Genomic DNA, 25,368 nt, shown 5'->3' on the forward strand with positions numbered 1-25,368 from the left:
CCGGTTCTTCTCCTTCAATGTCATTAGAGCCCAGCACATCCCCACGGTCCATGCAACCTGCCCTGCCCATGTAGAGGATCCAGGGATTTTTGGAAGGCAACATAGATGGGTCCATACCCTTGTGATTGGACTGGAAGGGGGTTGGCTGTTGCCTCCCAACTTTGTGTGTGTGTGTGTGTGTGTGTGTCTGCCTTGGACTATGTTCGCTGAGTGCCTCTGATTGGCTGAGGGGCTGGTCCAAGCTCCCCTCTGCGCTGAGAGGCAAGCTAGGTTGGGACCCACCTCTGGGATGCTGGATCATATAAAAAGGGAACCTAGGCTCTGGGAGAGTCAGTAGGAGGTTTCTGCTGGGGTCTGGATTGGAACGACATAGTCAGATCATCCCTGTATGACTGGACTCTAAAACAGAACAAAGGGGCCCAAAGAGTCTACATGTCTGATATTTAGACATGTTCAGCTTTGTGGATTCTCGGTTACTGCTGTTGATAGCAGCGACTGTACTACTCACCAAAGGTCAAGGAGAAGAAGACAGTAAGTAAAAACTTTCTCGCTAACCAGAAACCTAGATGCATTTTCTGTTGCAATGTCTTTGCTTCTGCACAGGCTGCTTCTACTCGGGGGGAAAATGTGAAATGCACTTTAGAGCAAGAGGGATGCAAAGTTGGACTGGTTGGCAAAGAAAAAGTCTGCTGAAGTTCTTGAGTGTGATTGCAAAACTGAGGGCGTGACATGAGTTGGATGGGGTTGGGGGGGGGGGAATTTTGCATGCATTTCTCGTTAGGAAACTGTATTTATAAGATCAGGCTTGGGAGATGGGAAAGAAATGTGTTTTTTTTAAGGCTTCTGTGTCTTAAAAGGGGGTGGGGGTTGCTGGCAAGAATTTCTCAACCTTTACAGAGCATCTGGAACTGTGAGGGGGTGGAGGTCAGCAGAGATTTGACTGTGTTGCTCAAAAAGTGGGGGTGGACAAAGCAAGTACGTGTCGAAGTTCATTTTTTTCCCCCCCACTGAAGTTGTTCAGTGCTGAAAACATCCCTTCCAGAAGCAAAGTTAACCAGCTGCAGGAGGGGACTGGGCATGTCCATCTGTTCTGTGTCTCTTTTAAACACGCTCCTTGCGGGCAGATAACAAGTTGGATCAATTAAAGCGCTGAGATTCCTTGCCAAGTTCAGAGAGAGGGTGGGGGTGGGAGGAGGTGGGGTGGGGAGAGGGGCTGTCATGGGAGGGAGGATAGGCCGGCTGGGGAGGGGGGGAGAGAACCAGTTATGGAAAAGCCATTGTGTGCCTAAGGGAGGAGGTCTGGCGTTTTCTGGTCTGCAAAAGCCATCAGGAAAGAATTAGAAAAGTCTCAGATGATTCATAAGGAAAATGTTTTAGAAGCCCGTTAAGCGCCGGAGTCTAGACATCACTTCACAGACAAAACCTGCTGGATGCTAAAAAACTGGATTCATGTTTCTGCCATGAAGTTTCATGGCAGGAGAAAAGGGGGTGGTGTCCAATGGCGACCTCTGGCGGCCATCCCCCTGGCCTCGAGCCTGCAATCCCTCTGTGGGCTGCATCATCCCCGCCCCCTGGGGACCAGAGGGAGCCCTGGGTCTGGGTAATGCTGAGCACAGGGGCTGCGTTTCCGGGGTCAACAGCTGGATGGGTTTGCTGAGCATCCCACCACCCTGCCTACTAGGAGTAACATCCCTAGAGCCTGCCGCAGTCATTCATCTGGGCTTGGCCTGCCCCCTGCAGGCGGCGGGTCCGATTGCACCCCCATTGCATTCCAGGCGGGTGTCAACGGCGCAGTATCCTGTTGCAAAACCACTGGCTTCTAGGGATCCAGCCAGCAACAGCGGGTTTTTTTTTTTGTTTTCTTTTCTTTTCTTAAATTTAAACGAGACATGAGAAGTTGGGAGCGACAGAGTAGAAACATCTGGTCTCTCCACGGTGCTCCCGCCCTTTGGGATTTCACACGCGAGGAGGGTTTGTCCCGTCGGTCTGCCCGCCATAGGGGAATGAGGCAGAGACTTTTTAAAAAAAAAATCTGAAACGTGTGTGAAAATGGTTCCATGCTAAGAAAAACAGCCAGACTGCTTTTATTCCCTCCCTGCCCCCATGTGCTTCTCTTTATTCAGTCCCCCTCCTGCTTTAGTGGGTTTGCCCGGATCCACCAGCACCTCCTAGCCTAGCCCACCTGGATGTGCCATATCCTGAATAAACACGGATCTAATTACAACCCCACCTGCCTGGCCTTGCAGTCCACCCGCTCTTAATCGTGCTTGCTCTTTTGCCTTCCCACCCAAACCATTTTCACCTGATCTCATTTCCCAAAGCAACAGCCAGAATGCATTTCACTCCCCCTCCTCGTCCCTCCACAGAACCCCTTGCGTCTGGATCCCTGCCTTCCTCCATCCTATCCCAGCCCTCTTCCCTTTAGGGGGCTGCGTTTTTATTTGGCTTGGCCTAGGCTGCAGCAAGCTGAGGTTACAGTTGGATGTAACAATTGGCCGCGGGTTTTGTTTAAATTCCAAAGACACTGGAAATAGTTATTGTGGTGTTGGCAGGTTTCCTATGTCATGGAGCTGGGCTGATGAAAAGCAGATGAGTGTATAAAGGTTCCAGGAGAAGGTGGGGGGAAAAAGGCCTGTGTTGGGGGAACTGGAGAGGGAAAAAAAAAACGCCCTTGGATAAAAAAAAAAGCGATACTGCCCCCGAGTCTGATTGGCCTTAGGAGATGCCATCTTTGTCGCTCGATTGGGGGGCTCCTGGCCTTCATCTTCTGAGCTGGGTCCTGATTACACGCCCTCCTGTTTCTCGTTGTCTCTCTAGTTCCATCTGGAAACTGTATACAGGGCGGACTAACTTACAGCGACAAAGATGTGTGGAAACCTGAACCCTGCCAAATCTGCGTGTGCGACAGTGGCAACATCCTGTGCGACGAGGTGATCTGCGAAGACACCTCGGACTGCCCCAATGCTGAGATCCCCTTCGGAGAATGCTGTCCCATCTGCCCTGATGCCGAGGGTACGGACTGACGCCCGCGTGCATGCTCTGTCTGTTTAGCTAACCTGAAAAAAGGTGCTGCTCACCATGGGTGACGGGCATCAGATACAATCAACTCCTCTGACAAGCGTAGAGACAGGGAGAGGGACTAGAGTCCAGATCAGCAAAGTTTAGCCTGGAGACTCAATAACTTCAGCATCATCCCTGGAGAAGCTACCAAAAAGCCCCAGATAAGACATGGCAAGTTTACTCCTCTCCTTGGGGCTTCCCAGGGCATTTCTTTTGAAAGCACCATTTCCAATGGGACAGATTATTTCTTGGAGGAGGGACCCAATCAATGGACCAGCATGAGCTGTGGGGGACACAATCATGCTCTCTCCTGAGCATGCACCAGGGGCAGGGAGACAGGCAGAGAGCGAGACATGCAGCAGATCTTTTGCTGGTAGAACCTTTGAGCATCTTTTTCCCCACCAATGCAATTTAAGTAGGTCCAGCAAGGGGCCAGGGGAGGCAGGGATTTTGCTGTCATTTATACCAGGGCAGCTCTGTTGGCTTCCAGAGGCAAGGTGCAGCCTGGGGATGGATCTTCGATAAGCTCTTGACTTGCCTTTTTTGAATGACCCCTTGTCCTCCTTCTTCCCACAGTCTCTCCCGTCTACCCAGAAGCCACTGGAGTAGAGGTAACGACACTCCCTAGTCTTTCTACACAAATCTGTTCCTTCTTGTTTTCTGAAGGGTCTTTTCTCGCCATGATGATTCTCTAAACTCCCCTCTTCCTTCTCCCCACCAGGGTCCCAAAGGAGAAACCGGCCCCAGAGGAGACAGAGTAAGTCTATCCCGCCATGCTTTGCCCGTTGGTCACTAAAGTGGGGCAGGACCCGGGGCCTTGGGGGTGGGGAAGGATTTCCGTGGCCGTGCGCTAGGATTTCAACATGGTCCAGCAAGATTTTCATCCATGTGTCATCATTTTAATCCACCTGTGGACAATGGCGCCCAAGTCCCGTTAGCCTGTCTTGTCTCGTGCCCGGGTGCTGCTGCCGCAGAACTAACCGCTGAGTTCTCGCCTCTTTTTTTTTGCAGGGCCTCCCAGGCCTACCTGGCAGAGATGGCATTCCCGGACAGCCTGGTCTTCCTGGACCCCCAGGCCCCCCAGGACCCCCAGGCCTTGGCGGAGTGAGTTGGGTTCCAATCATTCGCCCACTTTTTCCCCGGCACCTGATGAACGCCGCGCAGGATTTTCACATCTTCTTTCCCCTTTTTTCCTTCCCCTGCAGAACTTCGCACCTCAACTGTCTTACGGTTATGATGAGAAATCCGTTGGCGGCCTGTCCGTACCCGGCCCTATGGTGAGAGTCCAGCGGCTCCCCCGAGGGGCTTGGGCAGGGGCCCTCTGATGGCTAGAACTGAAACGGGAGGACGTTAAGGAGAAAGGATGGGAGTGGGGTGGGAGTAACATCGCTTGGCCTAGATTGGCATTAGAACGCCCAAGGCCAGCTGCTTCAGACAGGCCGGCAGAGCAGGTGGGGCAGCAGATATCTTCCTGAGGGCAGGGGCAGGACTGGTAGGGGCTGATGTTTGCCTAGAGCAGCTGTACCAGGATTGGCCAGGGACTCCTGAGTTTGCCTTAATCCTAGGATGCTTTGAGACCTGGGGCCTGCTCTCTTCCGAAAGCTTCCCCCCTAGAAGTAGAACATTTTGGGAGGCAGCTCCGTGGATCGGGTGCTCCAGGGGTCCTCAGGGCCTCCATCCCTGAGCGCAGGATGGGGGGTGGCAAAAGCCCCAGCGAGAGGTGGCGAGGTCCAGGCCGGGAAGAGTCAGCCCTGAGCCAGTCGGCAGCGAGGGAAGAGAGAAGCCAGCTGGAAAAGAGGAGGTCACCGAAAACCGAGACTGAGGAGAGACTGACTGATCTTTTTTCCCCCCCTCTTCTTTCGTTTCCAGGGTCCAGCTGGCCCCCGCGGTCTTCCCGGCCCCCCTGGTTCTCCTGTAAGTACCGCGCATCTTCCCTGTCAAGCAAACGTGGCCCATTTTAGCCCTCGCCCAGCACCTTGTAACTGTCCCCTTTGGGATCTAGCCCCTGCCAGGTGCCCTTCGGGTTCCTCAGCTCCGAGAGACCTTCTCCGAGGAGGGAGCAGGAGCTGGGTGGGATGGGGCAGGGTAGTGGATTTGCCTCCTTCCTGGGGAGGGCAAGGGTCATGGCGGCTCTGGGCCGTCGCCGGTGGGAGATGGGAAATGGGAGCAGGACGGGTGCCGTTTTGCCCGTTTTCTAACCTGTTTTATCCTCCTAACCCTCCAGGGTCCTCAAGGGTTCCAAGGCCCTCCCGGTGAACCTGGCGAACCTGGCGCTTCTGTGAGTCACGGCCAACCGTCTTCTCGCTCTTGGGTTTCCCACCGGGATGGGCTGCTCCCTCAACCTCCCGGCCCCAGCTCGGGGCTGTTCCTTGCCCTTCCCTCTTCTGCCACGTTGGGGAAGCCGGCGCAAAGACTGCCCTAGTCTCTGCTGAAACTAGAGGGGGTGGGAAATGGGATTTCCAGCACCCAGCCCACAAGCGTGCGGGCTGACTGGCTCGTGGAGGGGTGGCAGTGGGGGAATCTTGCCCAGTCTCAGGATGTTAACGCACTGTCTTCTGCCTGTTCCAGGGTCCAATGGGTCCCCGTGGTCCAGCTGGTCCACCTGGCAAGAACGGAGATGATGTAAGTGTCCTTCAAGATCAAAAGTCCCTCTAGAGAAGATTCCCGCCCTCCCAGAATGCAGGGGAGAGCCTGGCTTGCTAGCCAGATATTGATGTCTGTGTGAAGTCTGCTGGGTACATGCCCTTCCTGGCAGGCAAGGAGCCAGGCGAGACCTTGGCTTCCATGAAACACAGAGAGAAAAGCAAGCAGGACCCCTCCCCAGACAGGGTTCTGTGAAGAGTGAGGTCCCCTTCCCGGTGCAATTAGCCTCTGACTGGTTCTCCCGGCAAACGAGTCGCGTGGGCGGCTGTCCTGACTCCAGCTGACTGTCCATCTCTTCTTCCTTCTCCCAGGGTGAAGCTGGGAAGCCTGGCCGTCCCGGGGAGCGCGGTGCTCCCGGCCCCCAGGTGAGCAGCAGTCCCTTCTGTCTGGTTCTCTCCATGGCGTTCGGGCGAGGTGGGTTTCCCCTTTGACCAGCATCGTCATGATGGCATGGCTGGAAAAAGCACCGGCTGGGCCCCCGGAGCCAAGGTGGGCCAGGTGGAGCAGAAACCTCGTGGCTTTCTGTGTGTGGTGCTGGATTATCGTCACACGAGAGCCATTGGCTGGGGAAGACAGTTGGATCTAGCAGGCTTTGGCTCCGGTCCTGACTGACTCTGATCCCTGTCCATGGCTAGGAGTCATGATCACAGCAAGACATGATCATGACCACCAAAGAGTTGTCCACCATTGCCCGGGCCGCTGGGTTCCCTTCCGCAGTAACTGGCTTGAGGTGGGGTGGAACCGGCGTCTGCTTCTCCCCCCACGTGTCTCCAAACCATTTCTTTGCTTCTCCCCAGGGTGCCCGTGGTCTGCCCGGAACTGCTGGCCTGCCAGGCATGAAGGGTCACAGAGTAAGTTGATTCCCTGCTTCTTTACGCTTCGAGAAGAGAAAAGGCCCGGCAGCCCGGTCCTGCGGGCTGGAGATGCGGCTGTCTGAGCGGGCACACTCTGCACCAGCCTTTGGGCACGATAAGCAGCATCAGAGCTCGCCCCCCCGCCCCCCAGTGCCCTCAGCTGCCCCCCTCCAAAGACAATCCCGGTGGTTCCTTTCCACCAGGAGGGGTAGGATGGCACGAGCGACATCCCGACCCCTTGTCCTCACCACCTCTTGGAGGAATTCCCCCCTTCCCAGGCCGCTCACCTGGCAAACTGATGGGGCCTCCCCCTTCCCCGCCATGCACATTATGAAGCCAGATGATTTTCAATCACGCCTCCCACTGGGAGGACGGTGCCTTCTGACCCTAACCACTTGTGTGTTTCTGTTTCCCCTTCCCGCCAGGGTTTCAGCGGTCTTGATGGTGCTAAGGGTGATACTGGTCCAGCCGGCCCCAAGGTAAGGTCCCATGGCCATGAGGCTTGATGTTGCCTTACAAATTTCCTTGTCCCCTTTGGGAACCAGACGTTGACCCCTGCTTTGTCTTCCTTTTAGGGGGAGCCTGGTAGCCCTGGTGAGAACGGCGCTCCCGGACAAATCGTGAGTAGATCGACGCGCCTTCCCTCTGCCCCTGGGCCGCAACTGTCAGACTCAGCGAGGCCACATGGCAATTCGCAGGGGGGGGCAGGGGGGGCAGGAGCTGAGTCTATGAAAGCAGCTGGAGCCTGCAAGAAGGGGACTAGCAGGGAAAGACGAGCGTGGCTTTCCAGTGGACTAGAGGGCAACAGGGACAGTTTAACCGGCATGAAGCCCCATGGGGGTGGGTGGCAGAGCTGGGGGAGATGCCACGGTGCAGACGGGTTGCCTGGAGCACAGCGACGGTGTCTTCTCTGGATTAACTCCCGTCTCTCCTCCTGTCTAGGGACCCCGTGGTCTTCCCGGCGAGAGAGGCCGCCCTGGCCAATCTGGCCCTGCTGTGAGTATCTGTGCCATATTGCTGGGCTGCGGGCACAACGGAGCATCCCCCCAGCGGTGCCTCCCCTGGGCTGTGCCCGCTGGGATTGCTCCAGTGCGCAGCACGCTCCTCATCCCCCAGCTTCCCGGTCTCACGCCAGCCTGTCTGTAACCCGGGCCTCTCTCCTCTCTGTCCGACAGGGTGCTCGTGGGAATGATGGCGCTCCAGGCGGTGCTGGCCCTCCCGTGAGTATCTGCACTCTGCGCGGCCCTGAGATGAGGCGGTTCAGCCGGGGGGGGGGGCCCGGCCACTGGGTGGTGAGGCTGTACGGGCCCTGGCCAGGCCAGCCTCCGCATCTCTCCCCTCCTGGAGCGTCTGGCACCAGCACAGCCCGGCTCAGGAACCAGCCAACGCCCCCCGGTTGGGAAGGTTCCCTCCCTCCGGCCGAGGTCAAAGCCTGGCTCAGATCTCTGGCCGCACCCGCGAAAGCCTGGCCAAGGCCAAGCCGGCTGCTCGAAGAGAAGCCCACCAGCCCCGGAGTTTGGTCGCTATCACTCGCTGACACACTCTCTTTCTCCTCTAGGGTCCAACCGGCCCAGCTGGTCCCCCTGGCTTCCCTGGGGCTGTCGGCACCAAGGTAAGGACGTGGTCCCCTCCTCACCTGCTCCAGATCACTGCAGCAAAGCTTTCCCCGCAGCTGGCTTGGGGGAAAGCTGATCCCAGCCTCCAACTCGAGGTTTCATAGTTCAGATTTGCTCTCCGGAGTGGTCTGGAAGCTAGAGATGGGGCTGAGCCCCAGCCCTGCCCCCATAACGCCCACCAAACGGTGGGGCGGGATCCTGGCGGGATCCATCGCTGCTTTATGCCGAGCAAGTCCTAGCCGAGGTGACCCGCCCCCCTGCTAAGCCCTGGGGCTAACAACAGCATGATCCTGGCACCCAGTCCTTCCCAAGGCCTTGGAGCTGCCTCCAGGGGAAAGGAGGCGAGCAGCAAACGAGCGAGCGCTAGCGGCTTAGAGAGCCGGCCTCCGCGCAGCAAAGCATGCAGCTCCAGTCAGGGCCCAGGCAGCTTCCGCGGCGTGGTGGGGATGGCGGGCGGGGAGGGGGCGTCTTCCAGCCGTGCTCACGGGCCTGTCTCTCCTCTCTTGTGCTCTAGGGTGAAACCGGTCCCCAAGGCGGTCGTGGTGGTGAAGGCCCACAGGGCGCCCGTGGTGAACCTGGCGCCCCTGGCCCCGCTGGCGCCGCTGGCCCTGCTGTGAGTGGAGCTGCACGAGCGATCCCAGCCCTCGCCCTTTGCCCCCTTGTCTCTGGTGATAACTCCCCTCCCTTCTTCTCTCTCCTAGGGCAACCCTGGTTCCGATGGTCAACCTGGTGCCAAGGGTGCAACTGTAAGTAGCCCCCCCCCCCCCCCATCCCTCGTTGCGGGTCAGCTCTTGGGAGATGGGTTTTCCCAGCTGCTTCACCATCTCTTCTGCCTCCCTAGGGCTCTCCTGGCATTGCTGGCGCTCCTGGCTTCCCCGGTGCTCGTGGGCCCTCTGGACCCCAGGGTCCCAGCGGCGCTCCTGGTCCCAAGGGTAACAACGTAAGTGTCCTTCACCCTTCCCCTTCTCCGTTGAATTAGATTGGTCTTCTTCACTGTCCAGGGCTGGGCAGGGATGCCCGGGGCCTGGAGAGTGCTCACGGTGCTTTGTGAGTTGATCTCTGCCCCGTCACATCCCCTCCCCGCCCCCCGGCTCCTTCTCCGCCCATCCTTGTAGCAGCGTCACTTGCAGTGCAAGAGCCTTCACCTCTGCAGCTCTCCATCTGCAACCACCTCCCTGCTCCTTTCTGCCTTATCAGCTCCCTGTCTCTGCTGGAGACGAGACGTCTCTCCTCTGCCCATCGCCCTGGGACGGGGATCCTCTGATATTGGGCACATTTCCCCTCCCTTCCAGAACATCAAAGGTCTCTGTCCCTTCGTGGGGCTGAGCATTTTGCACCTGCCCTTCCTCCTGGAGGACGCTCAGCATCCTGGCCGTTTGCGGCATAGCTGGCAGGAGGCGTTAACCCCTGGTGCACGCCAGGAGATGTCTGATATTAATTAGCTTCTCTCTGTCTCCTTCTACAGGGCGAACCTGGTGCTCCTGGCAACAAAGGAGATGCTGGTGCTAAGGGAGAGCCTGTAAGTCCCAGCCCCGTTGGGGCCTGTTCACGCCTTTGCCTGCACTCTGGTTCCCTAGCCGCTCTGCCAAACACTCACCCCTGTGCCTTGCTTACGCTCTTTAGGGTCCCGCTGGTGTCCAAGGTCCCCCCGGTCCATCTGGTGAAGAAGGCAAGAGAGGATCCCGTGGCGAGCCTGGCCCTGCTGGTCTGCCTGGCCCTGCTGGCGAACGTGTGAGTAGCCCAGTGCGGGATCCCCCGGCCAGACCTGGAGCGCTGCCCCCTGGGGAAAACCCCGTCTCTGTCGGACACAAAGGGGTCCCGACCTGCCTGCTCTGTGACCCGAGCGTCTCCTGAGTCTTGGGATGGGAAATTCAGACCTGGCCCCAGAACCAAATCCGGCTCCGAATGTCAGGACTGGCCTGAAACCCCAGCCTGGAAGGCGCCAAGGCTTCTGGGAGGAGGTCAGACCCACGTCAGAGTGGGATCTGAATGGGCAATCCGGCCCCATCACTGTACGAAACCCAGCCAAGACCCTGGAGTCTCATCCCTCCTGAAATTTGCAGCTGGGGCCTAATCCTACCCACAGCCATCCCAGCAGGCGATGGGAATTCGGCTGGGAAGCTCTGTGATGCTCCCTGTCTGTTCAGACCCTCTCCCTGTTTCACTGGCTGGCTGCGTAGGCAATGAACTCACTGGTTTCTCTTGTGTCCCATCGCAGGGTGCTCCCGGAAGCCGCGGTTTCCCTGGCTCTGATGGCATCGCCGGTCCTAAGGTAGGCGCCAGTCTCCTGATGTTTGCTCCTTCCTAACATGAGAGAAACAGAAGAGGCTCAGAGGTCTGCCTGCCTGCCTCCGGCACCAGAATATGCAAAGGGCTCTGGGAGAGAGGCTCCCACCTGGGCATCCTTTGCACGGGGGGAAAGCATGCGGAAGGGGGAGTAAGTGCGACGCCCTGGGAGTGGTGTGTTCTGCCCTGGGGGATCTGGTCTGTTACCCAGCCGCTCCCTGGCCCCATCCCCTTCCTTGGGGGTGGGGACTGGCTTGTCTCCATGTGGTACCTGTGTTAGGATGGCCCTTTCCCGAGGGTTATTCTCCCCATGGCATAGCCCAGTGATTTCTTTGTCATGAGATAAACACCCATATGGCCTGGCAAACCTCCTTCTGCGCCCGCTCAGCTCCATTTATTGCCCTGGGAAGATGGTGCTTCCATTTGCCCTCCTCTTTCCCGTGACACGGAGGGTCCCGGCTTGCCAGCCCAGCGAGAAGAAGCGAGACGGGTCCCTACCGCCGTGTGTAACCTCTCTCTCTCTCCTGCTTCCCTCCCCACCGCTAGGGTCCCTCTGGTGAACGTGGCTCCCCTGGCCCCGCCGGCCCCAAAGGATCCACTGGTGAATCTGGACGTCCTGGCGAGCCTGGTCTGCCCGGTGCCAAGGTGAGAGCGTGGAGGAGGAGCAGGGCAGAGGCTTTGAGCGGGTCGGAGGGGCCCCAGCTAACCGTGCCGTCCTTTCTGCCCCGCGCCAGCTCCTGGGGGGGCTCTCTGCCCACCCCCACCCGCCTCTCCCGGTGCCAGCTGCCGTCTTCCTCCTTTATGGAGTGAGGGCATGCCAGGCCACCCCACATCCACCCCCATCCCTCCTGGAAGCAACCAGCCAGCCTGCCTGCCCTCACTCGCCCACCACGTCCTGCCCTGTCGCGGACCCCTCCACGTCCCCCAGCCCCCCGCGCACAGCCAAGGAGGCTGCCCGCCCTATGGCTTAACCCAACTCTTCTTCCTTCGCAGGGTCTGACTGGAAGCCCAGGGAGCCCAGGTCCCGATGGCAAGACAGGCCCCACTGTAAGTCGTGGCTTGCCGATGACTTTCCTGCTGTCTGGTCACCCCCTTCCCCGTGCTCAGCACGGCCTCCTCTGAACCGTGTCTTTGCTTCGTCCACCCTAGGGTCCCGCTGGTCAAGACGGTCGCCCCGGACCCGCAGGCCCACCTGGTGCCAGAGGTCAGGCTGGTGTGATGGGTTTCCCTGGACCTAAAGGTGCTGCTGTGAGTACAAACCTGCCCCTGTCCTAGGCCGTCACCTGCGGGTGAGTCGCCCAGCACGTGACACAGTGGCCGCCTTCAGGGCTTCCTATAGCCCTGGCTGCCCCTCGGGGGTGGTTGCATACAAAGCACAGCGGAGAAGTGGCCACCTCGGGTACCATTTTGTAAAGGCGGGCATGGGGGGGCGCTCTGGGAACCCCTCCCTATGGCGTGGGCTGCAGGAGGAGACAGGCTGCCCAGAAGCCATCTCACCATGGGGATGGGAGATGGTGAGGAAAGGAAGAGCTGGGGAGGTCCTGGGAGGAAACCCAGAGCTTCAGTAGAAATATCACAGGGCCAGCCCTGCTGGCTTCCTGTCCTGGTGGCTTTCAGGCCCTCTCACGGTCATGAACCCGGCTGCATCCAAGGGCCATCCTGTCCCCGATACCCCCTAGCTGCTTGTTCCTGGCCACCGCTGAAACCATTTTGTTCCCTTTCTCAGGGTGAGCCCGGCAAACCCGGTGAAAGAGGCGTTCCCGGACCCGCTGGCGCTGTTGTAAGTATTTTCCTGGGTCCTGGTGTTCTCCAAGAACCCGCCTCTGTCACAGCCAGGGCTGGTCCACTGTGGAGTTTGCAAGTCCAGAGGCCTCTTTCCTCCCAGATGAGAACGAGAGAGAGAGAGAGAAAATTGACCACAATATTAAAACTGGCCTAAATAGTATAGGGCTTCCCACAGCAGAGCAGAGCAGGGTCCAGCTAGCCAATAGCCAGGCTCCGTGCCTAGCACCGCAGGATTCAGTGGAATATATAAAAGTTTCTGCACTGGGATGACATGGCCATGGTGGATGCTTCATCCTAGGCCACCTCCCTGCGTGTTCTCTGGACTGCTGGGTGAGGGTTTATTTCCCGTATGCACTTCTATCCTCGTTACTAACACCCTGTGGCAGCGAGTTCCACAGGTTAACTATATAATCCCTGAGGCCAGCTTTTGAGGCCCCCCTGTGATTTGCTGCCTCTGCGGCTTCCCTGCTCCCCTCTGAGACTCATCCAGCATCTGCCCTGAGCTCTTTTTAACCTCTTCCTCCTCTCCCCCCAGGGTGCTCCTGGTAAAGATGGTGAAGCAGGTGCCCAGGGAGCTCCTGGCGCAGCTGTGAGTATGAGCCCTTTCTGGCCCCTGGCCTGCGTTCTGTGATGTCGGGGAGCGGGCGCTGCACCCCACTGGATCTCTCCTGACTTTCTCCCCTCCTCTTGCAGGGCCCCGCTGGAGAGAGAGGTGAACAAGGGCCTTCAGGTGCTCCCGGATTCCAGGTGAAGAGGGTTCCAAAGGGACAATCCCTCCCCGATCAATCATATTTGGTTTAATTTTTTTTTTCACCCCCTCCTTCCCCAGGAAATCTCAACTCTTGGGTGTTTTTCTTCCCCTCCTAGGGTCTGCCCGGTCCCGCTGGTCCAGCTGGTGAATCTGGCAAGCCTGGTGAGCAGGTAAGCACCAGGTGGAGTTTACCGAAAGGAGAACAGCTCAGCTTAGCATGGGAAGCCAAGGGGGTGCTTCCATGACAAGCCCTGCCCTCTGGCCATAATGCCCTCGCTTTGCCCACGCCTCCTCTCCGCGCTCCTGGCCGAGGGAAGGGCTGGGCTCCTCACGTGTCCTGGAATCGGTGCCAATTGATTCCACGAGGTTCGCTCGGTGCCGCTCCTGGCTCTTTTCACTTCCTTAGAGCCCCTGCCCCATCCCCTCCCCCAGCTGGAGACAGGCCCCCAAGGCCGGATGTACGTCCAGAATGATGGAACTCCTCAGGTTCTCCCTTTAGTCAACGAGTGAGGAGAGCTGCCTCCGGACGGGGCCTCGGGTGCTGTCAGATCTTCTCTCCCCCTGGCCCCACAGCTCATCCGAGGGGCCAAAGTAACCAAGAAACTGCTTCACTCCAGGCCTCCAATTTTGTTCCACTCCACTTGTTCTCCAAAAGTGGAGCCAGGCCTGGGCCTTGGCTCTGAATGATCTGGCCTATCGACCAGGGGGGCACTGAACTCTGGATCCAGACCTCAATTTAGCCACTTGGGCTATCTCTGTGTCCAAGCCAGATATTCAGCCCCGGGACCAAGGCCAGCCTTCCAGCTCAGAGCAAACCTGGCTCCAGTTTAACAAGGGATGCACCCTCTGTTGGGTGGGACCGTCCCCTGGCTTTGCTCGGTGCTCCGGGACCCTAGCACGCTCCCGTCTCTAACGGGCACGATCCACGCAAAACTCCAGCGGTGGAAAGACAGAGGCAGAGGCAGGGCCCCCGGGGGGATGGAGCTTGGTGCTCAGTTGTGGAGGGGCTGGAGAGCAGATGTCCCTCTTCCAGGCCACTCCTTGCTGTACCCCACTCAGTTCAGGGGCAACGTCTGGGCTTCCCCAGCCGGTGGCAACCCCCCTGCCACGCCCGTGATCCTAATTCTGCATTCTCTTTCTCTCCCGTGACAGGGTGCCCCCGGAGACCTCGGTGCCCCCGGTCCCGCTGGTTCAAGAGTAAGTCCAGATCCACTTTCTCTGCTATAAGCCAGCTCTTGCCCGTCTGTCTCTCTCAGCTGCTGCCTTCTGGACGGCACGGTAATCAGTTTCAATTCGCTCTCCTCCCTCCTTTAGGGTGAGAGAGGTTTCCCTGGCGAGCGTGGCGTCCAAGGCGCACCCGGCCCACAGGGTCCACGTGGTTCTAACGGTGCTCCTGGTAACGATGGTGCTAAGGTACGTACCCATCTCCCTCCTCCTCCGCCACGCGGTTCAGCTAGAACCGGGACGGGGTGGGAAGCCAAGAGAAAACCAGTGCCTCTGGCACGTCCAGGGGACGCGGGCTCTGACACGGGACACGCCATGGGATATGCTCCTCTTGCTCCGGAGCGGGCCGGGGCTCGGTGTCTAGTCATTCAGCGGCTACCTCGAGCCAGGTGCAATGCAGGAAGGGTCCATCTTCCCCCACCGAGTTAGCCCCAGCCCCACAGCTGCTCATGGCGCGATGCTACAGGGTTCTCCTCTCTCTGCCCAAAGCAAAGAAGGCCCCGTCCGGCAGGTCTCTCTGCTGCTGGGCAGCGCTTCTGGCCTCATCTGGCTCGGCTCCAGTGGCAGCCTGGCACCGGAGAATGGGTGAAGTTTCGCTGCTCCCTGGAAGGCGGGCGGCCTTCATAGCTCCGTCTCTAACCCCTGCTCTCCTTTTTCCTCCCCGCCCTGCCTTGTGTGGCTTTAGGGTGATGCTGGCGCTCCTGGAAGTCCTGGAAACCAAGGTCCTCCCGGTCTGCAGGGTATGCCCGGCGAACGTGGTGCTGCTGGTCTGCCTGGCGCCAGGGGTGACAGAGTAAGTCTGAGCTCCCCGCAGCCCCACCAGCAAAGTGACCCTCGGTCTTCACGCTCAGCTGCTGCCTGCAGACACTGCCTGAGATTGCCCTGCTCCTCCCGTTACGCCTCATTTCCCCTCTCCACGCTTCCCCTGTCTTCTCTCTTCTCCACCTCCCGGTGTGCCCTCTTCTGCCCCAGCTCTCTCTGCCCCTTTCCCTTCCATCTCTCCTGCCCACTTCTTCACCTCTCTGCTCCCACGCCATCTCCATCCCGCGCCCTCTACCTCTGCTCCCACGCCATCTCCATCACCCGCCCTCTACCTCTGCTCCCACGCCATCTCCATCCCGCGCCCTCTACCTCTGCTCCCACGCCATCTCCCTCTCCCGCGCCCTCTACCTCTGCTCCCACGCCATCTCCATCTCCCGCACCCTCTACCTCTGCTCCCACGCCATCTCCATCTCCCGCGCCCTCTACCTCTGCTCCCACGCCATCTCCATCACCCACCCTCTACCTCTGCTCCCACGCCATCTCCATCACCCGCCCTCTACCTCTGCTCCCACGCCATCTCCATCACCCGCCCTCTACCTCTGCTCCCACGCCATCTCTCTCTCCCCACCCCTCTTCCTCTCCACTCTACTCTTGAAGCGTCTCTCTCGGCCAGGTGTCCCAAGGCCTAGATACACTCATCCAACCATCGCTTTAGACCAATGCAAAAAAAAACCCCCAAACCAATGAACTTCTAGGCCTTGCCACGTGGGTTTGTCTCGTTGGGGGCACAGCACAATGCCCAGGTTCTCGCCCAGCGCGCTGCCGGGGTCTCTGCTCCGAGGGGCCTCGTCGTTCCCTGGTAGCCGGACACTCGGAAGAGATCTTCTCCACCAGCGTGAACGGCTTAGAGAGCTGCGCTGCCTTCTTCCCAAGCTGCCTGGCTAACGCTCCAGGCCGAAGCCAAGGCTTCTCCAGGGAACGGGTCCCCGTGCAGGGCAGATGAATGGAGGGTGCGGGTGGGGAAGCAGAAGCGCAGGTGGGTCTCCCAGGGGCTGAGCCACCGGAACATGAAGAGCAGCGGGGGACGCACCCAGAGACCCCCGCCCAGAGGTGCATTGGCTGTGCGTGCCTGCACACACACGTCCCCCAGAGCTGGCACGAGCCCCTCCACCCCGTTCAGCGCAGCCGGTAACGTGGCTTTGCCCTCTCTCCCCAGGGTGACCAAGGCCCCAAGGGCACTGATGGAGCTCCTGGCAAAGACGGCCTGAGAGGTCTGACCGGCCCCATTGGTCCCCCAGGCCCAGCTGGTGCCACTGGTGACAAGGTAAGGACTGCCCCGTCCCCTTTCCCTCTGCTAGCCTCCCGGGCAGCTGATCCGGTGCTGCGGGCCCCCAGCATCCCTGCAAAGGCTGGTCCCATTCGTGCCTGGCAGCCCTCGACCCGGCTTCTGTTTCCTGGGGGGGGCAGAGAAGAAGGCCCCAGCTGATCACTCGCTCCGGAAATGTGGCTGGGTCCTCCCCAGGATTCATCAGCTTCCCCCGGGAATGATCCGAAGGGCCCGGCCTGCCCAGACAGGGCTGTGCCCCGGCGGGTCCCGCATCCCAACTCCCCCCCTTTCCAGAGAGGAGGCGACTTATCGCTCTGGCGCGGGAGCCCCGCGCTCGCCAGCCTCACCCCAGAGCCGCCTCCGAAGAGCCCTCGTCCGCCAGCCCCGCGCCTTGACCTCCTCTCTCTTCTCTCCTTGCGTAGGGTGAAGCTGGTCCCTCTGGCCCTGCTGGTCCTACCGGTGCTCGTGGTGCTCCAGTAAGTATCGTTTCGCTCTGACTGGCGGTCGGCACATCCCCGCCTGGAGGCCGGGATCCACCCCTTCCTCTCCTCCCTGACCCGGCCTCTCTTGCTTCCTTCTCTTCCAGGGAGATCGTGGTGAACCCGGCCCCGCTGGTCCTGCCGGATTCGCTGGCCCCCCTGTAAGTATGATGGCTCAGAGGTGGCTGTCCGGAGCTGTGACCCCTCCCCTCCCCCAGATCTCCCTTGAGAGGATGGTATTCCGGGGGGGGGGCAATCCCATGCAGCCCAGGGCTGCAGGGTGGAAGCTGTACCACCCACCAAGCCCCAACTCCCATCTGAGCTAGACATGATGATGCTGGCTTGTAGAGGCACTGGGTCGGGTCCTGCCATCAGGCCTGCGATGGTGAAGGGGACCCGTCCTCTGTCCTGTTCTCCTGGGGCTCCCTCCTGGGCTTTTCCCATCAAGGCAGCCCAGCGCTGCCCCTCGTCTCACCCCGGGTTTGCTCTGTGAAGGGCCATTTTCTCCCCTCTCCGTGCACGGACGCTGCCCCTCACCGCCTGCTCTGCTCTCCTCCACAGGGTGCTGACGGCCAGCCTGGTGCTAAAGGTGAATCTGGTGATGCTGGTGCTAAAGGCGATGCTGGTCCTCCAGGCCCTTCTGGACCCACTGGTGCTCCTGGCCCCGCCGTGAGTGCCTCTCCCCTGCCCTGATCGCTCCCCGTTCGGCCAATATCCCATTCCCGCCTCTGACGTCATGCTCCTTCCTCTCTTGCAGGGTGCCATTGGTGCCCCCGGACCCAAAGGTGCTCGTGGTAGCGCTGGACCCCCTGTGAGTATTTCCTGGGCTTTTGAACACAGCCTCCGGGTTGCCAGGGATTGAGGCCGCATTGCAAAACACCCTGCTCTTAGCAAGAAGAGCCGGGCGCCTCTGTACACAGTGGGGGAAAGGCCTGAGTTCATTGTGAGCTACTGACCGGCCTGGGCTAACAAACGGCGGGTGATTCTTCCACGGAATCGCTCTCTCTTTTGCAGGGGGGCAATTTTCACTGCCTTTCTGATTTGGCTTGGCCCACAGAAATTTGACCAAATCTTGCTTCTCCCCGCCGCTCATCTGGTGCATGCGAGAATCCGCCTTTCCAAGGCCGCCTTCGGCTGGGGCCTGCTTTTTGCCCCGATCGCTGGGAAAAAGGCGAATTTGGGTTGCATTCTGAGTGTGGAGCAAAATGCAAAAAAAAAAAAAAAACCCCAAATCCCTCCAGTCCTTCTGGGAGCTGGAGTAGCTTTTTCCCTGGGCCCAGAAATATTTAGCTTCCCTCTGACTAAAGGATTAAGAGCAGAACCTAGGCGCAATAGAACGAATGCCCCACCTCGGTGAATTCGATTATTTTAACACCGGTGTTTTACTGCAGCTCGTAGAGCATGTCCCTGCCTTACACCTACCCAAATAAAAATCATATAGTGTCCTGGGCATTCAGGGACCTCTTCAGATCCTCTGCGTGGAGGGAAGCCGCTCCGTGCATGGGCGAGGACACACCTGTCTGAGCCACCTTGTTAAGCAGTTCAGGGGCTGCCGCTGGCTGGGGATTTAAGCCACTGCAGCTGCCCCCTTCGCCACGGGCCTCTCTCAGCCCACGCGCACGGCAGGCCTTGGGGTGGTGCTTGTAGTACAGAGCTGCGGGACTTACGCCTTCTCTCTCCTCCTCGTGCAGGGTGCTACTGGTTTCCCTGGTGCTGCTGGAAGACTCGGTCCCCCCGGCCCCTCTGTAAGTATTTCCTTTTTTAATCCCTTGCTGGTGGCGTTGGCGGGTGGGCCGGTGGCCCTGCTGGCTAGGATGGGGCTGGGAAAGCTGGTGAGGAATCTGCCATGGGGGGTATGGCCAGGCTCCAGCAACTGGGGTGGCTGGGGGATGGATGCCATCAAGGGCGGGCAACCTGGAAGCCAAAGGGAGAGGAGACAGGCCCCTGGAGGCACGTGAAGAGCAGTGGGGCGGGCAGGAGGAATGGCAAGGCCTGGCAGAACTTCCCCGGTGCGTCAGGCTGCAGCGAGGACTCCGGCGGGACGCTGGGGCGGGGAGCGGTCCAGCCGCGGCTCTGTGGCATGGAGCCCGTCCTCCTCTCCCCTCTGCGGGAGGGGTCTGAGTGTCGCAAAGCAGCGCCCCGGGGAGAAGGGCTGCCCCCTCCAAGCCTCGGGCTGCCCTGCCTGACCCCTCCTCTCCGCCCTCGCACAGGGAAACATCGGTCTCCCCGGCCCACAAGGCCCCAGCGGAAAGGAAGGTGGCAAAGGACCCCGTGGTGAGACTGGCCCCGCTGGCCGCACTGGCGAACCCGGCCCCGCTGGCCCACCCGGACCTTCCGGCGAGAAGGGCTCCCCTGGCGCCGATGGTGCCCCTGTAAGTACCCGTTCAACCCTCCCTCAGCCCCCTGCAGGGGGAGCATGACCCACGGCGGCGTGTGCCCCAGAGCAAGGGGGTGGGTTGGTCCCACCCTTTTGCAACCTACCCCCAGACCTCATAGCAGGGGCTGCTGAACCCTGTACCGCCCCGGGAGAAGCTTCGTCTCCGGGCCCCTCCGCTGATCGGCTCCCCGCAGGTTCCCCCCCCGCCCCCGTTGCAGCTGCGTGTTGGGATCTGTTGCTGGCCCTGTCTGCCCCTCGCTCACCTGGCTTCTCCCCCCTCCAGGGCGCCGCTGGTACCCCAGGCCCTCAGGGGATTTCTGGACAGCGTGGTGTCGTCGGCCTTCCCGGACAGCGAGGCGAGAGAGGTTACCCTGGTCTCCCTGGCCCATCTGTGAGTACGACGTCCGACCCTTCCGCCCTCCAGCCGGCCCTCAAAGGAGGCGCCTGGCTTCAACCCACTGCCCCCCACCCCAAAAACGATCCAGGCAGGACTGGAGCTCACGACCCAGCCAACGAGGCTCAGCCCTTCGGCCATGAGGGTGGCATTCGCCGGGCAGGGAATGGGTGGGAGAGACGGGAGCCGGGCTTGCACCACGGCTCGCATAACGGGGAACTCTCCGTGGAAGGAACGCGGCCCTGGAATCCTCCCCCGGGTCTGGGGGAGCTGCCCCTGCCAGGGGAAAAGGGAGGATGAGTAGTGGGGAGGGGCGGGTGCTCTTACCATTGTTATAGAAGATGCTGGAGCCAAATCTCCTAGGCTGAAGGATGCTCAAAAGTTCACCCGCCCTGGATCTGCCCATCTCGCTTGGCCCCCCAGCTCTGTCTGGGCCTGGAGCCAGACCTCCAGACCCAACCTCTGAGGCACTCGGGAGTGGGGCCCAGTGTGGGCCCGGGGTGTGTCGTCGTTCGGTGGGGGCGGGCAGGGATTCAGCCCCTTTCCCGTCAGACGCCTGCTTTCCGGTCTCCGCCGTGCCGCCCCTTCTGCTCTAACCCGGGCCGGTCTCTCTCTTGCTCCTCCCCAGGGTGAACCTGGCAAACAAGGCCCCTCCGGCAGCTCCGGCGAACGTGGTCCTCCTGGCCCAGCAGGACCTCCTGGCTTGGCCGGACCCCCTGGTGAAGCTGGACGTGAGGTGAGCTGCCACGACGCTTGGCGAGTCGGGATGGTCCCCTGCCCGTGAAGCTCTGAAATCTGGAGTGGATTGGGCTCACGGCTGCCCCTGCTGTTAGTCGTGAGAGGCAACCTGTTGGCCGTAACCCAAGCGCCATAACCCACCCGTGATCAGCGCGAAAGACAAGGAGAGAGGGACCCTTTCCGTGCCCCTGGGCCGACACTCAGAATGGGACACTCCATTGAAGGGCGGGACAGACCTTGCTCCTTGCTTCCCGCGGGTTCTGGGGCTGGTGAGAGAGGGGAGAGCCACCGAGGTCCCCGGATGGGGCAGTATCCCCGGGACAGATCAGGGAACGGGCCAGATCCAGAGAGAAATGGGCCCCGTGTGCCCCCTTCCCCCCCCCCACCCTTTCTCTTTTGATCTCCAGACGTCTCCCGTCTGTTGCTGCTGCCCCAGGCCTTGGCGCATCCAGCCTCCCAGCTCATGGGTCACTCGTGGGGTGTCTCTTACCCGAGGCCCCCCTTACCTTGTTCATTCCTAACGCTGGGTCTCTCTGCTTGTCCTCAGGGCTCTCCCGGATCTGAAGGTGCTCCCGGTCGCGATGGTGCTGCTGGTCCCAAGGTGAGTCGGACCCAGAAGGGTCATGGCAAGAGGCTTTTATGATGGGGGGCGGGGGGGGCGGGGGGGGTGACCTTTTGGCGACCATTAACTTGGTTCTGTGCTCCCTCTCGCCGCCTCCTCTCCGGAAATAGGGTGACCGTGGTGAGACAGGCCCAGCCGGTCCCCCCGGCGCTCCCGGTGCCCCTGGTGCTCCCGGCCCTGTTGGTCCCGCTGGCAAGAATGGAGATCGCGGTGAGACTGTAAGTGACACTTCTTTACGTTCCCTTAACTCTACATCCCGCTCCTGGCCCTGAGCTAGGAATGGAACCCAGGAGTCCAGGCGCCCAGTCACCCCTGCCCTAACCACCAGATAATGCTCATTCCCAGGGTTGGGCACAGAACCCAGGAGTCCTGACTCCCAGTCTGCTCCCCACTGTGACGCGGATCACAGAACGCGGGGCTGCCTTCATGATCCCAATGGATGGGCTAACCTTTGTCTCTCTTTCCTTCCCCAGGGCCCTGCTGGTCCCGCTGGCCCCGCTGGTCCTGCTGGTGCTCGTGGTCCTTCTGTGAGTTATGGGTTCAGATCCCGCTTTTTATTGCAAACGAAATGGGCTTGGCCATAGTCTTGCCGGCCAGGCGGTGTTCTTCCCAGCCACTCAGCGGGGTGACTCTGCTTCCTCTTCCAGGGCCCTCAAGGTCCCCGCGGTGACAAAGGTGAGACTGGTGAACACGGCGACAGAGGCATGAAGGGTCACAGAGGATTCTCTGGTCTCCAGGGTCCACCTGGTCCTCCCGTGAGTATGGCCGTCTCCTTGCTCACCCAATACAGCCGGCTCCAAGAGACAAGCCCTCGGAGCCGCTTCCCCTGAAGGCCAGGGGCTCTGCAGAGAAGAGTAGGGACCCTCTTCCTCACTGCCCCAGAGAATCATGGGAGAATCCCAATGAAGGCCATCGACGAATAAGATGCTTCCCATGAGCTGAGGACAGGCCTGGGGCCGGCTCCAGCGTCAGGCTGCCCTCAGGCTTGCCGTGATTGCAGGCGTCCTTCAGCTCGTACATACAACAACCCCCTCCACTTAGGACACAGGCCAACAGCTGCACCCTGGAACCTCCAAAACAGCCCCGCTGTCTGCCCTCTCTCATGAGCGCCAGACGCTGGAGCAGCCTCGCTGATCTGAGCCCCATGGGAACTTCTCAGGGACTCACGGTGCAGAAACGGTGCAGAACTGACATTTGCTTTCCTGTTTGGGGCAGGGTCATTCTGGTGAACAAGGTCCTTCTGGAGCATCCGGTCCCGCTGGTCCAAGGGTAAGTACCACCCAGGCCTTCAGCGAAGCCGACAGTTGCCTTCCTGAGCCTATAGAGTGCAGACACCTGAAGCCTTGAGAAGGCTGGGGGGGCGGAGGGCTCGCGAATGAACCAATCAGCACAGTTTTCAAGCCAGGGTCACACACGACAGCTGGCGTCATCATTTAAAGGCCAGATCCTGCCCGGTTCCCCTCTCTGGGGTTGCACGGCCGTAGCCAAGAGGCAGAAAACAGACCATAGGGTCGCCAGTGGAAACACAACATCTTCAAAGAACGTCAGCGTAGCAGCCAGCACCGTGTCTTGGAAGCACGGGGCACGTAGAACACGGGCCTATTGCTCTCCAGGAGACACGAAACCCAGGATAGATGCTAGCTGCTTTCTACTGACCCTTTCCTCTTCCACCTCAGAAGGGAGATGCCTTAATAAGAGAGGCCATGCGCAGTTTGGGTCAGCCTTAGCAAATCCTTTCCCGGACAAAGGCAGTGATGGGAAGGGAACAAAAATGTTTCCAGGGGATTCCCGGTTCCTAAAATCAAAGTCCTCCTGAAGGTACCACACAGCCCGTAAGGAGATGCCAGGGTCAAGTTCTTCCAGGGCTCGCTGTGTGGGGAGACGGAGGTGAGGACCTGGTCCCGTTCTCAGTTGGACCTGGGCACGTGCGGAGCGATCCCACTGGTGTTAGCGGAGCTGAGTGCGTGCCCAGGGGAGCTGAGAGGAGCTTGGTCCTGGGGACTGTGGTCCCGGCTGCTCTGTTAATTCGTGAGACGGATAAGAGCGGAGGGAGGTAAGCTAGGCGAGCGAGCGGGGTGGATGGGGGCAGATAAGCGGGCTGGGAGGATGGGTGACTGATTGAGCCTTGACTGAAAGGAGGGGAGAGTTGGCGCGTTCTCCCTCTGTCTTTCAAGCCGGACGCCCCTCCACCCCACCGTCCTCTCTCCAAAATCCACTAATCTCACTCTGCGTTTGCCTCTCCCTCACAGGGTCCCCCTGGCTCTGCTGGCTCCCCTGGCAAAGATGGTCTGAATGGTCTCCCTGGACCCATCGGCCCACCCGGTCCACGTGGTCGCACCGGTGACGTCGGCCCCGCTGTACGTATCCCCCTCTGGGGCTCTGGCGGTCGGGATACGCTGCTCATGGGGTGAAAGGGTCTCCTGCCTTCAACTCGCTCCGCTCTCCTCCTCCAACAGGGTCCCCCCGGACCTCCCGGCCCCCCAGGTCCCCCAGGCGCACCCAGCGGCGGCTTCGACTTCAGCTTCCTGCCCCAGCCTCCTCAGGAGAAAGCCCACACCGACAGCCGCTACTACAGAGCCGACGACGCCAACGTGATGCGCGACCGCGACCTGGAGGTGGACACCACCCTCAAGAGCCTGAGCCTGCAGATCGAGAACATCCGCAGCCCCGAGGGCACCCGGAAGAACCCCGCCCGCACCTGCCGGGACCTGAAGATGTGCCACAACGACTGGAAGAGCGGTGAGCTTCTCAGCCTCCTGGCCTAGCTACGCCCAGCTCTGAGCAGCCTCGGTCTTTCTCCCCTCATCCAGTCCTGCCTTTAGCCGCCCTCATTGACTCAAACTCCTCTTCCCTCTCCTCCTCCATCGCTACTGAATTCCCTTTCTTTCTTTCTTTCTTTTCTTTCTTTTCTTTCTTTCTTTCTTTCTTTCTTTCTTTCTTTCTTTCTCACTCATTCACTCGTCCCTCTCTTCTCCTCCGCCCCAGGCGAGTACTGGATTGACCCCAACCAAGGTTGCAACCTGGATGCCATCAAGGTCTACTGTAACATGGAGACTGGTGAGACGTGCGTCTACCCAACCCAGGCCACCACTGCCCAGAAGAACTGGTACGTCAGCAAGAACCCCAGGGAGAAGAAGCACGTCTGGTTCGGCGAGACAATGAGCGACGGCTTCCAGGTGAGCTCCGGGACTGGCGAGACGGGACGGGTGTGAAGCGAAGGGGCTGGATCTGAAGATTCAGAAGGGAGAAAAGGACCTGATGACTAATGTTGCTTTCCTGCCGGGGGTCTCTCTATCTCTCTCTGTCTCCTTTGCAGTTCGAATATGGTGGCGAGGGATCCAACCCAGCTGATGTTGCCATCCAACTGACCTTCGTGCGCCTGATGTCCACCGAGGCCTCCCAGAACATCACCTACCACTGCAAGAACAGCGTGGCCTACATGGACCAGGAGACCGGCAACCTGAAGAAGGCTCTGCTCCTCCAGGGCTCCAACGAGATCGAGATCAGAGCAGAGGGCAACAGCCGCTTCACCTACGGAGTCACCGAGGACGGCTGCACGGTGAGTCTCCCGCCCTCTGAGGCTCGGCCTGCACAGGTGGTGCTGGGAACGGATGCACACAAGCCTCTGCCGGCCCTTGAGATGAGTTCTAATGCCTAGATGGTGGAGAGGGTGATGGGGGTGGGGTTTAGAGCTGTCAATTGGCTTCTATCCTGCACCCCCTGAGAGCTGGGAAGAGAACCCAGGAGTCCTGATTTCCAGTCTCCTCTACCCTAATCACTAGACCACCCGCTGTGCAATGCTGTCTCCAAGCCTAGGGCCGAGGTTCCTTGTGGTGAGTTTTGCAAGGAACAGATCAGCAACCCTAACGTTCTTTTTCCGGTCCTTTCCCCCCCAGAGTCACACTGGCACCTGGGGCAAGACAGTCATCGAATACAAGACAACGAAAACCTCCCGCCTGCCTGTCATCGATGTGGCCCCCATGGACGTTGGCGCGCCAGATCAGGAATTCGGAATTGACATCGGACCCGTCTGCTTCTTGTAAACCGGAGCTCAAACCCACCCGGAAAGATACTAAAAAAACAGCCAAAAAGGAGACAATTTCACATGGACTTGAATTCGTGTTTTTTTTCTATCCATCATCTCTAAAACTATTTTTGTTTCCATTAAAAAAAAAAAAAAGCATTAAACCAAAAAAATAAAAATAAATGACTTTTCAAAAAAATTAAGGAAGTGGGTCCACTTGCTTGACATTGTTCTATTTTTTTTTTTTTTAAATCCCTGAAGACAGATTGGGGTTGGTTTGGTTATTTTTTTAAGTAATATCTTGGGACCACGACTTGCACAATCAAAACAAAAATGTCCTATGAAATCAACCCTACCAAAACACCCAAATCACAACAACCTGCTTTGAAAATTCTGCAGCAAGAGTGATGCTAACCGTGTTTAGAA

The 25,368-nt window shown here is 59.4% G+C and overlaps 1 protein-coding gene across 1 annotated transcript; it reads left to right on the forward strand.

Annotated features, from left to right (window-relative positions):
* Nucleotides 1-353: 353 nt before the first annotated feature.
* On the forward strand, nucleotides 354-25,048 carry COL1A1 (collagen type I alpha 1 chain). Its single transcript, XM_067541081.1, has 51 exons — nucleotides 354-531; nucleotides 2,818-3,012; nucleotides 3,637-3,671; nucleotides 3,782-3,817; nucleotides 4,072-4,164; nucleotides 4,266-4,337; nucleotides 4,930-4,974; nucleotides 5,285-5,338; nucleotides 5,629-5,682; nucleotides 6,015-6,068; nucleotides 6,501-6,554; nucleotides 6,983-7,036; nucleotides 7,133-7,177; nucleotides 7,500-7,553; nucleotides 7,733-7,777; nucleotides 8,116-8,169; nucleotides 8,688-8,786; nucleotides 8,875-8,919; nucleotides 9,015-9,113; nucleotides 9,639-9,692; nucleotides 9,797-9,904; nucleotides 10,392-10,445; nucleotides 11,006-11,104; nucleotides 11,453-11,506; nucleotides 11,609-11,707; nucleotides 12,186-12,239; nucleotides 12,780-12,833; nucleotides 12,938-12,991; nucleotides 13,112-13,165; nucleotides 14,148-14,192; nucleotides 14,310-14,408; nucleotides 14,905-15,012; nucleotides 16,198-16,305; nucleotides 16,731-16,784; nucleotides 16,895-16,948; nucleotides 17,349-17,456; nucleotides 17,545-17,598; nucleotides 18,479-18,532; nucleotides 18,998-19,159; nucleotides 19,448-19,555; nucleotides 20,187-20,294; nucleotides 20,844-20,897; nucleotides 21,029-21,136; nucleotides 21,392-21,445; nucleotides 21,566-21,673; nucleotides 22,134-22,187; nucleotides 23,168-23,275; nucleotides 23,375-23,657; nucleotides 23,904-24,094; nucleotides 24,235-24,477; nucleotides 24,815-25,048. Exons 1-51 carry the CDS (start codon nucleotides 450-452, stop codon nucleotides 24,959-24,961), a joined length of 4,365 nt encoding a protein of 1,454 aa, XP_067397182.1. The 5' UTR covers nucleotides 354-449; the 3' UTR covers nucleotides 24,962-25,048.
* Nucleotides 25,049-25,368: the final 320 nt, after the last annotated feature.

This window comes from Emydura macquarii, unplaced genomic scaffold (genome assembly GCF_026122565.2).
Source record: "Emydura macquarii macquarii isolate MOO-44397 ecotype Brisbane River unplaced genomic scaffold, CSIRO-AGI_Emac_v2 contig_629, whole genome shotgun sequence".
In the NCBI taxonomy this organism is placed as follows: domain Eukaryota; kingdom Metazoa; phylum Chordata; order Testudines; family Chelidae; genus Emydura; species Emydura macquarii.